The following is a 15,335-nucleotide window of genomic DNA, read 5'->3' as shown; positions in this document are numbered from 1 at the left end:
AGAGATCAATCTCTCAGGAAGTTCCATGAACCCATGACCTCCTTGCCTGAGTCACTGATAGTTAAACATCAAGCCTCTTGTGTTTCAGTGTCCCAAGTGATGAATCACTGGCTATACAAAATAGGTACCACATGTTGGGAATAGGTTCACTATTTTCCCAGTAGCAATGCCAGGCTCTGCAGAGCTACCTCAACTTCTTCACCAAACATTCCTTTCAATCAATTTGCAAGAAGGCTAGGAGAATTGGGGATAATATCGTAACCATGGAAAAGCAAAACTAACAAGATGTCTATAAGAATGGAAGCTATAAGCTCAATAGGCCCTATTCTGAAAAAAGTATGACAGTACATTGTTTTGTTTTTGTTTTTGTTTTTGGAGAAAAATATAACCAAAATGGAGTTTAATAAATCAACTAAATACAGTCAAATGGCCTCCTTGAAAATTTGTTATCATTAATACCAGGAATTAAATCAGTCCACTCATTTGTGTTCCCTGCACTATTAACAAATGATGTTCAACAAATATTCAATAGATACTCTCACCGAGTCTCCCATGAAGCATCATTATACACTATGTGCCACGTTGCTGAAGCGTCCTCATATTTTTCCACAGTGAGGAAGGTTGAGTGGGTCTGAAATGTAATTGATATAACTGATCAGGAAGTGCACACTCACAAAAAAGGATGCCCTCTATATATGCTTCTCTTTGTGATGATACACTAAACAATTGACACTAAACAGTCTGTGCAATGTCTTCAGAATGCCAATTTGCCAGCCTATTAAACACCATAACATTTTTAGAAATATGAAAGAAGTATAATCAGGGAACTGATAACCAATTTTTGAAACTAGAGCAGATTAAAAAATTGGGAATAAAACTTGAAACTTAAAAAAGATATAAGGCAAACCTTTTCGGCCGGCGCCATGGTTCAATAGGCTAATCCTCCGCCTGTGGCACCGGCACACCGGGTTCTAGTCCCGGTCAGGGCACCGGATTCTGTCCCGGTTGCTCCTCTTCCAGGCCAGCTCTCTGCTGTGGCCCGGGAGTGCAGTGGAGGATGGCCCAAGTGCTTGGGCCCTGCACCCCATGGGAGACCAGGAGAAGCACCTGGCTCCTGGCTTCGGATCAGCACGGTGCGCTGATTGGAGGGTGAACCAATGGCAAAGGAAAACCTCTCTCTCTGTCACTCTCTCTTACTGTCCACTCTGCCTGTCAAAAAAAAAAAAAAAAAAAGGCAAACTTTTTCATGACACGCTTATTGATTTATACTCCGAGATTTTCTCTAGTAACTTGAAGATATAGGATGCAAAATGCTAACGTTTCTTTATCTTTCTATCTCTGGGTAAGTGAATTATTAGTTATTCCACCTCCCCAAGTGAAAGAATTCAAAAGAACAAGTCTTCCTTGTCCTGGGATGCATTTTGTCATAAATTCCTAGAAACCACACCTCAAGCAGAGTCTATTTCCCCATTGGAAGACTGCCATAATAGAGCAATTTGTTTCCATTCCAAATAAAACACAAATTTGAATGATGGGACAATACATTTAAGAAGCTATAAATCTCCAATTTACCTCAAAATCTCCCGGATTGTGATCCATAAAGACAGGACTTGTGCCTAATTCACCTGTACCCATCACAGTCCTTTTTACCTGTCATTTACTGGTCCTCGAAATAACTACTTTTGGGATGGATTATTTATTTACAACTGGGCCATGTAATTGTTTAAGATTCTTCTCTAATTTTTCAACCAATAGATTATATTCAATTGAGAAGTTTTCATAGCCAGGGTGACTTGTAAAGAAACCTATTTCTGTCCACTTAGATAGGCATGACATTGGGAAGGCAATGGATGGAGTAGGAGATATAGTGGGCTCTACTGATTAGGTTATATACAGATGGGAGAACAAGTCTAGACCACTGAGTATCAGCATCAAAATGAGACTGTCCTTTTCCCACCAACTTAACCACAATTTCTCCCAGATGCATAATTACATAATACAAATTAATTAATCTCTCTAGAGTACAGTTTATACATCTGTAAAGTATCCTAAAATGCAACTCACTAAGTACAGGTGAGGATTAAAATAGATTGATGACATACTGTACAAGGGAGCTGCAAAAAGTTTGTGGAAAATGGAATAGAACAATAATGCACAGTTTCCATGAACTTTTTGAAGCTCCCTCCTACATAAAGCACTTGGGCTCGTACCTGCAAATGGTGACTATTAGATAGTGATGATGATGATAACAATGACAAGGACGATGAAGATGATGTGGTGATTGTTGGTAATACAGTATGTTGGAAACTATTTTACACCAAGTTCCAGAGGATTCTTAGAAATTAATTCTGTTCTCATTATATTGCTTTAAGCATTTTGTTTTCTTACCAGCCCACGGCAATAATGATAGTGATGTTTCTCCATCCTAAGGATAGTAGGTGGCAGCTAAAGCTGTAGTTTTGAAGCAGTACTTTTATATATTCAGAAAATAGTATTACAAGCCTGTCGATATTCAGTTACAGCTTGACTTCCCAGAAAAATTATTTCAAATAGGTGCATACTGATTCTCCAAGCAATAGAACATTTCTCCCCAGTGTTATGCTTGACAATGTCATATTGCTGCAATTGTTACCATGGCAAGAATGATATTTTAATGAACAGAAATGAGAAGGCCCATTCTGAGTGAATGTGTCCTCAGCTATTGTAAAATAATATAAAATCAGTTTCATATGGCCACTCTCTTTTTCTTCTACAAATTTCCTTATTGTTTGAATTCTTACAAATACAATGTGTCCAGTTATTGTTTGTGTAGTTATAAGAACAGTTAAAGTCAACTACAGAAGACTAAAATTGCTTCTTTTTATTACTAGACATATTATGTATGCATATAATTTACAATATACACAAGAAGAAACAAAAAAAGCCTGAAATGCTTTGTCACAAACATTAACAATGACTAGCTCTGAAAAGTGGACGTGGGGAGAAGGGTACTTTCACAATCTACTCTAAGTACTTCTATCTTGTTTGGTTTTACATTGAACACATATTTCTCAGGTAATTTTTCAAGATTAATATATAAATGCCATATTATTGCCAGTAGGAAAGAGTGAGGAAATAGTTATTGCAAGATAAAGTAAAACAGATGGACTAGGACTCCCAGACCATAGGACAATCATTCAGATATCCAGTCATTCTACAGCTGTAGAGGTTAAGACCAGAGGTAGCACCGGCATCACGGCTCGCTAGGCTAATCCTCCGCCTTGCGGCACCGGCACACCGGGTTCTAGTCCAAGTCCGGGCGCCGGATTCTGTCCCAGTTGCCCCTCTTCCAGGCCAGCTCTCTGCTATGGCCTGGGGAGTGCAGTGGAGGATGGCCCAAGTGCTTGGGCCTTGCGCCCCATGGGAGACCAGGAGAAGCACCTGGCTCCTGGCTTCAGATCAGCGCGGTGCGCTGGCTGCAGCGCGCCGGCCGTAGTGGCCATTGGAGGATGAACCAACGGCAAAGGAAGACCTTTCTCTCTGTCTCTCTCTCTCACTGTCCACTCTGCCTGTTGAAAAAAAAAAAAAAATACCAGAGGTGGCAAAGTGCGAGAGAAGCACAGGACTGGACAGGAAAAAGCCAAAGACACAATTCATCTGTTTTGTCTCTTGACTTTTTTACCAAATTTAGTAGAGTTCTCTATTTGTATACAAAAATGGGACTATGTTGAAGTTAACATCATCTCAAAAGATGATGCAATCCTATGACAGGTCTTCAAAAGGTTTCTGAGAATACGTATTTTGAGAAATTATGCATGAACTTCAAATTTTTCAGCACCAAAATCATCTTTTAAGTTCATTTTCCATAAGCTTTTTGAAGTTCTTTCCTATATGCATTGTGCTATACTTATAGGTGATTCTAAAAAGAGCAAGCTAAATGTGTCCTATGTGCTTTCTTCTAGACTCAATTCCATATTGGTTATGTCCACTGAATATTTCCTCACATCTGAAAAATAATATAGAAAATAAGTTGGCACTTTTTACCATTACGTTGTTAACCTTTACATAGATGTTCTCTAGAGCGAAAGAGAAACTAAAAAGAATTCAAATTTCCAAAAAGATAATCATTGATTCTTAATTCTTACCTGGTTTTCTGCTGAATTCTTTGGGTTAGCACCTACAAATACAACTTCAACAACTTCTCCCTGAAAACAAAAACTTACTTAATGACTTCTAATAAAAGCATTTTTGCCATACTTCTATTTGAGGCATGATCTATTATCTGTTCTAGGATTCTGGATTCCTGTGAATATTCTTTTTTATTTAGTCAAATGAAGTCTGAGAATATTAGAGAAAATATCCTTGCAACACTGGGCACAAGACTTTTTGGCCAAGGAATTTACTCTCAGCAGATCTGGTTACAGATCTAGAGCTATCATTACAAAATAAATCATCAAAAAAACCCTATTGGAACTAATGAATGATTTAGCAAAGTTGCAAGATACAACATAATATAATAATACAGATGCTGCTTCATTTTTATGTGCTTTTCCTATTTTTGATTTAAAAGACAATTTCTCTTAGCTTCAGTTAATGGTTCCATGACTGTACATTTGAGAAATGGAATCTGATTACAAAATAATTCATTTTAAAAATTAAAAGAATGAATAATAAAGGAAGGAGGAAGGAGGGCAGGAGCATGGACAGAAGGGAGGGTGAGAAGTATCACCATGCTCCTGAATCTGTTTATATGGAATATATGCAATTGTTTACTTTATATAAAATAAATAAATAGATAAAATAATGAAAAGGGCATTATTTGAATTTTAGAAATCCAATTTTGCATAATTACCCCCATAAAAATATTTTTTCCAATCACCACTGTAGAGATAAATACAGATGTCCAAATGAGCATTGTGAATGCACATCTGTGGTATAATTAGAATCAGGCAGCATTAAATAACACCCCTGCCCTCACCCCCCAAAACAGGCCTCTGAAATATTATAAGACCCCTCTGAGTCTTACCACTCTGTATTCAGGTTTCGCTGGCTGTAGGACATCCCCAAAATTTCTGCCTAATGGTGCTCTATCTGCAATATTAGGAATTAACGGGCTTATAAGCTGTGTGAAAAACGGAGGCTCGGGGCCTTGGCTCAGGTTGGCTACTGTGTCCTAGAAGAGAAAGCATTTGCTAAAGTAGTGCACAATATCAATGCAAAGACCCTTTACCCAGCCCTCTAACCCCTAAGAAATCCTTTCGCCAAAGGAAGTATGCACACACATACACACACACACACAGGCTCACACTCCAAGAGCTAACAACTTTGAACAAAATGAGGTGAATCTTGCTAAGATGTGAGCCTGTAAGTGCATAATTTAAACTTTTGTCACTATTCCCCTAGACAGAACAGTCCAGCAATCAGAGTATAAGCTTCGAATCTGTACTACTCAGGTGTGGATTTGGGGCAGCTCTTTTTAAATTCTGTGACTTAGGAAAGGAGCCTAACACATGATAAATCTTTACACAACAACACTGTAATTAGCCTTCTAATTTTTAAAAAGGATTGAATTTCTTTCACCTAGAGTCAATACTAAGATTTTTCCTGAATCCTTCTATGCTAATTAAGAAATATAATGAATATACTTTTATTTAAGATCTACAATTAGTCTACATCTTGATGGATTTAATCTGTTTTCTATAAAATTTACCTCTTTGACTTTGTCATCAAAATGCAAATCTTGATTATTGAATAACCCATGATATATTTATAGTTCTTTAATCCTCACATTATATATTTAATCTTTATAACTCCCATATGAGATGGATGTGTATTGTCATTTTCAGTTTGCAAATGAGAAAATAGCCTTGGAGATACTTCGTGGGTTGCTTCCAAGATGACACAGCTAGTCCTAAGATGCATGACCATGAGGTTGACCATGGAACAAATTTATGCAAAATGAATCACAATTTTCTTCACTTCATTTCACTATAAAATTTGAAGAATCAATTTCTACAGTAAGAATGACAGCTCTTTGTCCATGAAAGTTAAATAGCATAGTTATGTTCAAGGATGGGGTAAAGGTTTACACTTTTTTGTACAACATAGATATCCTACAAGTAAGTTGAGCTTTTGTGATAAAAATAAAAATAGTTCTACTTCAAAGAGAAAGTAACAGACCTGAAACTGAGATGAACATTATGACAAAATAATAGTCAAATCATTAAAATACCAACAGAGTAAGCACATTGTCCTGAAATTTCAAGCACACAATCAGCAGGTAATCATGGGAACCAATGAACTTCCCAATATTCAACTGACTTGACTGCAGAAACAGCAAATTCATTTGTTCCAATCTAATATATCCACGCTTGCTTTAAATGAGCTTAATTGCTTTAGCTATGCCATATTTATGTCACCATTTTTATTTAGGTGGATATGTTATTATATAAAGGCCTGTTTATTACTGTAAGCTTTTTATCATGTTTGTTGACTAATCTTCTGAAACCACAACTTCAGCTTCATAAATAATTACATCCCAATTGAAGATTTCTGCCACTGTGTTCCTTTAAATCAAGTTAACTCAGGTGTATACATTTTAGGAAGATATAATGTGTGCATTCCAGGGTGCTATAGTATTTCACCAAATCTAAGCCTCTTTAGATTATAGCAACTTATTTTTTGGATCATCAAAAAAGTAAAAGCATACTACTAATTATAATAATATTTCTGATTGGAAGATGGATCCCAATTTCAGAGATACTATAATGTGTGAAATGAGCATCTTAGGATTAATCTACTCAACTCTTGGTGTGACTGGACAGAATCTGGTGAGAATTCAACGACAGTGGTTCACCTCCAAGTTAAAATTGCACTGAGCCTGATCACTTATCACCTTCAAGTCCATGTGCTCATTGGAAAACTGGAGGTAATGATATCGTCTTACTTTACATAATGGCTATAAGGCATAATGAGATAATATATATGAAAAAAGGCTGCCACACAAAAGGATGTTAATAAATCTGAATTTTAGTATTAGTAAGATTTTTCTTTTCTTAAAGATGCTGTATAGTTCTAATTTTTTAACTACAAAGATTGTCCGACATACTGAACACTCAAAGCTAAGGTTCTCTTCTGCTTCTCTCTGTATTTCCTCACTCTGAAGCAAATACTCACACATACACATACATATACACATACGCAAACATACAATATTATCTTACTGTAGCAATGGCCTTAGCAAGGCCTCTGAACAGCTGGATGTAAGCAGACAGAGTATGTGGTCCATAAATTGTAGATGCTGCCTCGTATCGCTGAGCCTGCAGGATAAGCAAGGAGAGGTGTCTATAGTTCTCCAGATTTCAACCCACTTACAGTGGTGTAACATTTCAGGAAGCTAATGCCTGAAAATTTCACATTACTCTAAACCAGCATATCTTCAAGATTATTGTTGACAAAAGAAGGTATAGGCATTTCCATTTGTCCACTGAAGTAAGCTGCTCCCATCAACTACTTGTTAAAGGCAGTGGCTTCTCTTTGCTTAAGCCACTTGGACTTTCACTCCATTTTCTCTGGAAGATGATGTGAGTTTCTGGGCTTTCACCCATTATAAGCACTTACATAGTAAATGTTTCCCCGAGGGAAGCATCAAGGAGAGAGAGAGTTAATGCCAACTCCCGGGTTAGCTTGAAGTTGGTGGTCCCCTCTGGAGGACATGGAACCCTTCAGAGAGCTATGAAGAGAGTCAAATGCTTCTCCTTTAACCTGGGGACCAAGACCACAGTTCTTTCACATAAACCTCAAAGTCATCAATTCTAAAAGGAAATTCATGGCTCCAGACATATCAGCTTCCCCTGTAACATTCTGCATCACGGACAATGCCTATCTCTCACACAAGGAAATTGCATTAGAAATCATATTAGACTTGTCTTTCTCTTTCTTCCTATATCTTGTAAATTTCCAAATCAAGTCATCTGGGCTCCTAAAAAATCTCTTGAGGGGCCAGTGTTGTGGTACAGTGGTTTAAGCTGCTACCTGCAACACCAGCATCCCATATGAGTGCCCCAGCTGCTCCACTTCCAATCTAGCTCTCTGCTGATGAGCCTGGGGAAGGTGCAGAAGATGGCCCAAGTGCTTGGGCCCTTGCCATTCATGTGGGAGACTTGGTTGGATTTCTGGGTTCCAGACTTTGGCCTGGCTCAGCTCCAGCCATTGCAACCATTTGGGGAGTCAATCAAAAGATGGAAGAGCTCCCTCCCACTCTTCTCCCCACTCCCCCATTACCTTAACTTTCAAATAAATTTAAAAAAAAATCTCCTGAGTTGATCCATTTTCCTCTGAGTCTACTACTTTTAGTTTTGCCTAAACCCTCATCTCCACTCAGACCTGAACTACAGCATCTTATTCTGTTCTCTCTCCCGGCAATTCACTGCCCACACGGCCATTCTAGTGACTTTTCCAGCTCTCAGGTATGATCACAGCATGTTCTCTCCTACTGCAATACCCCAAAACCTCGCCTACCGAGTCAAAGCAATATAGCATTACATACAAGACAATTCCTCAGCTTACCCCTGTCTCACACGCTAGCCCCTGTCTCATAGCCATAACCCTCATCAGACTTACTCCATGATACTCAGCGAATTATGGATACGAAGCGCCAATGTTGACCTTTGCATGTGTAGTTCCCTCTATAGAGAACATCCTTCTCATTTGTATTTGCCTGACTAACCCTCGCTTGTTCTCAAGGACTCAGATTGATGTTGACTTTCCCTGAGGTCTGCCAGTCCCCATCCTTAAATGCCCAGCATGGTCTGCCAGTCTTGCTCTGTGGTCATAGCACCTGTGCATGCCTTTCATGGAACTATAGTCATCTGCTTTTCTCTCTGTTAGACCACGCACTTCTAGTGGTCTGGACAGCAGTGCAGATTATTTTCAGTGTTCTGCCCCAGAAAGTATCCAATGCAATGTCTCATAACACACATCTGTGCAGTTAATGTGTGAATTAAGCTATTAATTAATTAGTAGTTTTTCTGGTAGGAGCTCGTCCCTCAGCCAGGAGGCAGCTAATAAGGGTTCTTAAATTTGGGGAAGGCAGTCTGCTGAGATTTATGGACACCTCTCAGAATAGTTGTTTTAAATGCATAAAACACCTAAGATTGATATAGAGAATCGACTGGATTGAAACATATGTATTAAACTACAATAAGCCAAGCTTGTGATATTTTAAGGTATGTGCTTCTTTACTATGCTAATGAATAACAAGATTTAGAAGTAGATCTAATAACTGCTTCGATTTTAAAATAATAATAAAAGATATTTCCTGTTGCTCCCCGTCTTCGTGGAGGAACGACACAGGACCCTGCGCTGTTCTTTTGTCTGCTCGGCCCTCCCCGGGTTTGCTGCTGGTTCTTCCCGGGTTGGCTACCGACCCTTCCACCTCTGTGGAAGGGCCGTTCCCCCTGCCACTTTCCCCACTTCCGCGGGGGAGCGGCACACCGCCGGCCGGCTCTCTCGGGGGCTGCTCAGATGTTCCTCAGGTGTTCCCCTTAGATGTTCCTGGTGCATGCCGTCTCTCTCCTCCTTTATAGTCCTCTTCCACCAATCCCAACTCTGCTGCCCACATGCCGAGTACGCTGCTCTCCTCCAATCAGGAGCAGGATCAGCTCCTGCAGGTCATCACTCAAGTTGGCGAGAGGCAGCTGCGTAGAAGTTGTTACTCCCTTCTCAGCACCATATTGTGGGAGAGCAGATGCATAGAATAAGTCTTAATTCCAGTAACAGTCTAATCCGAGTTGCTCCCCACAATTTCCAGATACACAAAAACTGTATGTGACACAAAAATATTTGTGGTTCCTACTAGTGACAAAGTCACCACTAATATTGTTGGCAGTCTACATTCATAATTGAAGGAAATGGTAAAAACAGAGAATCATGAAGAAAATTTTGTCATCGTTCCTATCCAAATTCACTCCAATTAAGAAGCCATATTTGACAGGATTTCCTAGAAAGCAGTGGCCTTCAGAGAGCAGCAGGCACAGTCCTCTTTTGGTGTCAGTGAGCACTTGTCAAGGGGCCCACTATATGCCTATGTGCTGCTGCTAGATCAGCAGGTATTTCAGAAGTCGTTACTGTCCCCATGCTTTTAACTACTACTGTTTTAAAAAAAAGTGCTTTTGTTGTTCAACGGACTATTTCTAAACAAAGAAGCCTGACCAGCCACAAGTCTCACCTACACTCAGGGAGTCTGTTTTCAAATCTAAAATGTGGTTATAGTAACATCTTACTGCAAGACGAGCTGTAAGGATTGCTGAAGATCATATCATCAGCGTACTGAACTAGTACATTCAATAAACCGTGGCTGTCACTGAGAGTGTTGTTCCAAGGTTTTACTGAAGAGCAAGACAGCAGATGCTTTACGGATAGATTTAGGATGCTGTATGTCACAATCCAGGCTTGCTACCAGTGCCCCTGGCAAAATAGCTGATTTCAGGAAACATGGAAGTCAGTGGGACTAGGATTCTAGCCTGAACTTGGAAAGGAGGAACATGGAACTCCAAAAACCAAACTGTGACTTCTCATTCTCTAACTTTCCTACCTAAAACAAAATCATCTCTCAGAAACATGATTGGGGAAGTCATGAAATCTGACATAATTGTTTTGACGAAGGTATAATTCATTTACAGGATGAGAAGTTTGTACTTTACCTGGTATTCTTCATAAGTGGTAATGTAATGTGTATAAACATTGCATAGACCTGAAATAACAATAGTCATGTTCTTCATGCCATAAGATGCAAATTCCTAGGAGGGAAAAGTAGAACTAAGTAAAATCACACCATATCTGAAAGTATATTTTCATCCTAGAATACTAAATTCACAGTCATTGATGGGAATGGCTAATTTAAGATGATGCTCAACCAAATTCTCCCCAATAGCTAAAAATGCCTAAAAGCAGAGGCATCCAAAAATCCTTGAGGAAAGGTATAACCATAACTCTGCATTATTTTCTGGTAATTCAGTGGCTCTTTGAACATTTTTTTTTTTGACAGGCAGAGTTAGACAGTGAGAGAGAGAGACAGAGAGAAAGGTCTTCCTTTTCCATTGGTTCACCCCCCAAATGGCCGCCATAGCCAGCGTGCTGCACCGATCTGAAGCCAGGGGCCAGGTGCTTCTCCTTGTCTCCCATGCCGGGGCAGAGCCCAAGCACTTGGGCCATCCTCTACTGCCTTCCCGGGCCACAGCAGAGCTGGACTGCAAGAGGAGCAACCAGGACAGAATCCAGTGCCCCAACCAGGACTAGAACCTGGGGTGCCAGCACCGCAGGTGGAGGATTAGCCAAGTGAGCTGCGGCACCAGCCTCTTTGAACATCTTAATGATCATATCTGCAGATGTAGGACCTTATCATCAAAATAGAGATTTTTTTAAACCAATTTCCTAAAAAGATAAAACAGATGTACAATATCTAACCAGAATGGTTATTTCAATGTCCAAGAAACAAAACACGAATTGAAATTTCAGTTTAGAAGTATTTACAATACTCTTTGAGCACAAAAAAAAATCATTATTAGAAACAAAATATAGCATTCCCAAAATGGCAAGCATTTTATTGGGACTATTCACAGGGCTTTAAGATTTTAAGGTACTTATGGGACTACTTACTATTTTATTCACAATATTATTACCAAATTTTAGATTATTCATACATACATTCTAATAAAATATTTTTAACTTGATAATGATTTCTTGTATTTTTAAGTCTGGCTCTCATATCATCAATGTTTCCTGCCCACTTCTAGCCACTGTCTTCAAGAAAAGTGAAACTTTCATCATGTTAGGAAAGATTAAAAGATACCAGATCAGGGCCAGCCCTGTGGTGCATTAGGTTAAGCTTCTGACTACAACACCAACATCACATATCAGAGCGCTGGTTTGAGCCCAGGCTGCTCTACTTCCAATCCAGATTCCTGCTCATGCATGTGGGAAAGAAGCAAATCATGGCCCAAGAATCTTGGCCCCTGCCATCCATGTGGCAGACCTGAATGTTGTTCCCAGCTCCTGACTTCAGCCTGCCAAGATCTGGCTGTTGTGGCCATTTGAGGAATGTACCATCAGATGAAAGATAACTCTGTGTGTGTGTCTTTAACTCTGCCATTCAAATAAATAAATAAATAAATATTTTTCAATAGAAATATCAAATCAAAGGGGTAGGGAATCCTTTCTTCCCAAAAATTAAAGTATAGATATTTCACTTAATTTGTACAAAACTACTTAAAAATTATCTTTATTTGATCTTAAAGCTGAAAGCATATTATCCTTAGGTTTACATTAAAGTTAACTTATATTTCCAAATCTTGTGAAGTATAGACTTACTGCTTGAACTGCCTCTCGAAGTCTTCGTCCAGACATGGTTCTGGGTTAAGAAAATAAAATTATGGTTTCTTATTTAGAATGTGTGCAGAATATGCAGAAAGAATTTTAGTGAAAGCCAAAAAATTACTCAGGATCATTACATAGTAGTAAAATATGTAGGAATCCAATGATGATGCAAAGCTAATGCAGAGCTTTTTTCTCCCTGACTATCCTATCCTCAAAGTCAAATCCTAAGCTGGAAACAGTTAACCAGACCAAAGGAGGGAAACAGAACCAATACAGTCACTGACAAAAGATTACCATCATTTTCCATCTGTTGATTCAACAAAAGCACATCAGGCACTTCTGTATTAGTAACAGCTCAAGCACATGGAGAACATACTAGTCTGCCTTCAAAGAACTTATCATTTCATTAATTCATCCAAGTCTTCAATAAGACATTGAGCACCTACTCCATCCCAGTCCACTTCTGGGTGTTAAGCGTCACACAGTATGGGGCTACATTCTAAGGAGGTGAAATGGCCAACAGGCAAATTAAAAGTCAGATGATGGTAAGTTCTATGGAGAATAATAAAGCAGAGTAAGGATGAAGGAAAGTGGGTGGTGCCAATCACTGGGATGAGGATAGTGGTGTTGTGGTAGTGGCAAAGGTAATGGTGGTAGTAGTGGTGGTGATATGGTCATGGTGGCAGACGAAAGCTACTTTCTATATTGTGAACAGGGCTCAGGGCACCACTGAGATTTGAGCAAAAAAACTGAAAGTAATGAAAAACTTGGCCATGGCAATAGCTGGATGGAAAGTACTCCAGGCAGAAAAATCCCTAAGCTCAAAGGCCCTGATACAAGACCAACCTTGGTGAGTCTGAGAAGTGCAGTGAGGTCAAGGTGGCTGAAACGTGGGCTCGTGAAGAGCTCAGGTGGAAGAGTTTGCTGCACACCAGATCAGGTAAATGTGGATTTACTCCAAGGGTTTTGAGCAACAAGTAGCATGACTTCACTTATGTTTTAAAAACATTAATCTGGCTGACGTTGAAGAAAAAACCATACATGAGTAAAAGAGGAATCACGTAGACCTCCAACATAGCAAGATACTGCAATGATCTGGGTGACAAGAGAGTGGAGGCTTGGGCCAGATCACTAGTGATAGAAAGTTATGGGTAGAATATTTACAACTTGCTGAAGAATCAAAAAGAGGGAAAAGAAGCGGGGTGGGTTGGGGGGACCGTTCTGGGAAAACTCCAAGGTACACAGCCCAAGTCACCAGAAATATATCAAACTGCCCCTTACTGAGATGGAAATATTTCATAAGATGCAGATTTTAGACATTCTCTATGCTTTTAATACCTAAACTGACTGTTTCAAGTACCTATATTATTTTAATATGGAAGGATACATTTTTAAACTTTCATGTTTGCTTCAAGTTCCCCATCAGTAATAGGCACAGAGAGAATTAGTCCTCTGAAGCCCCACCAGAAGACGGTAGAAATACTTGTCACTGGTGCTGAACATAGCACAATAGGATACAAAGGGATCAGTACTTAATTATCTTCCCAAAGAAAGTAAGAGGGGAGAGGGGAGAGGGGAGAGGGGAGAGGGGAGAGGGGAGAGGGGAGAGGGGAGAGGGGAGAGGGGAGAGGGGAGAGGGGAGAGGGGAGAGGGGAGAGGGAGAGAGAGAGAGAGAGAAAGGAAAGGAGAGGGAGGGAGGAAGTATCATATTCTTAGAACTCTACAATGAACTACACTGAATCTGTTCTGTTTGTATTAATTTAACATTACTTAAGAATTAATTAAAAACAAACCCAAGCAGTAATGCCAACAGAAACATACACACACAATAAACATGAACTTACGTAAACTCCCCAGGGATGGCAGTTATGGCCAAGGACCCAATAGTAATAATCTGAACATCAATGATATCTGGATGCCAGGGGTGAGGTTTTGAGAGCTGAGAGTCCAAAACAAAGAGAGTTGTGTTAGGAATACTATTCTTTCTGTGGTCAATAGGTAGATGAGGGTCACAGATGTCCCTTAATTAAAGGATTTCAATCTTTCAAGCTAGTTTTTGATTTTTCATCTTATTATAATATTTATTTCTAATTTATGATATTTATAATATTGAGTATTCTACATGGGTATTTATGTCCTCATTAGAACATGTAAATCTCAAGTGCCAATGTCCCATTAACCTAGATTTAAATATTTTCAATTTAAATTTTAATTTAAATTTAATTTCAATTTAAATTTTAATTTAAAATTTTCAATGGATTTGCAAAATCACAACATATAACAGATAAGCAAGGGCACTTTTATAGTATTGTGTATGACTGCCTTTATACATAAAGAATAAGTGAATTCCATTTAGAATAGTGTCAAGTTAATGATTTCTCTTTGTACTGCAATAGCACTTCAAGTTTACAGTTCCCAAGTCTTGCCTTATTTTCTGAGGGTCCTCCAAGAAAATCTATCCTCTTCTAGAATCTGTCTCTCCATTCCTCTCTTTTCTCTTTTCCCTAAGAACTTTAATAGAATATTAGAAAAAATTTTTCTACTTTTCAAATTTTCTTCCTTAATAGTCTGATTTTTATGAATACTGGAATGATCCTTTGGCATTCAGAATGTGGAAAATGTATGTTCAAAGGAATGGTAAAAGAAAAGTCTCTTCAGTTTAAAATGTTTCCTGAATTATGAGGAACCTGAGACATGAACACATTTCTCTTTATATAACCTGAGATTTTTTTCCCTCTATATAGAATTTGGTATGGACCTCCCTCCTGGAGCCCACATAAAGGAATGCTGATTAAGGCAATGTTAATTATATTCTTCTTTTGCTGCTGTTTTTTCATTTGCTTATTATACATGTAATTAGGTAAATTAGTATTTTAACATACTCTTATTCTTTAGAGTTAAACCCATAGCATTCATATTTTACTATTAAACTTACCATTCAATATTGAACAGTTCACAAGCAAAAAATAAAAATATAATAA

At 38.7% G+C, this 15,335-nt stretch overlaps 1 protein-coding gene across 5 annotated transcripts in view; it reads right to left on the bottom strand.

Annotated features, from left to right (window-relative positions):
* Nucleotides 1-15,335, bottom strand: part of ASAH2 (N-acylsphingosine amidohydrolase 2) — a 204,278-nt gene that overhangs the window by 104,767 nt on the left and 84,176 nt on the right. For all 5 annotated transcript variants that reach the window (XM_051823908.2, XM_051823909.2, XM_051823906.2 and 2 more), the window contains exons 16-22: nt 14,199-14,293; nt 12,349-12,388; nt 10,683-10,778; nt 7,203-7,298; nt 5,006-5,152; nt 4,125-4,184; nt 543-631 (exon numbers count right to left, since the gene is read on the bottom strand). In XM_051823908.2, coding sequence (XP_051679868.2) covers nt 543-631; nt 4,125-4,184; nt 5,006-5,152; nt 7,203-7,298; nt 10,683-10,778; nt 12,349-12,388; nt 14,199-14,293 — 623 coding nt within the window. The remainder of the gene's footprint in view (nt 1-542; nt 632-4,124; nt 4,185-5,005; nt 5,153-7,202; nt 7,299-10,682; nt 10,779-12,348; nt 12,389-14,198; nt 14,294-15,335) is intronic.

The sequence above is a fragment of the Oryctolagus cuniculus genome, chromosome 15, assembly GCF_964237555.1.
Source record: "Oryctolagus cuniculus chromosome 15, mOryCun1.1, whole genome shotgun sequence".
Lineage (NCBI taxonomy): Eukaryota > Metazoa > Chordata > Mammalia > Lagomorpha > Leporidae > Oryctolagus > Oryctolagus cuniculus.
The sequence above is the reverse complement of the archived record's forward strand: the minus strand, read 5'-3'. Positions and strand labels throughout refer to the sequence as shown.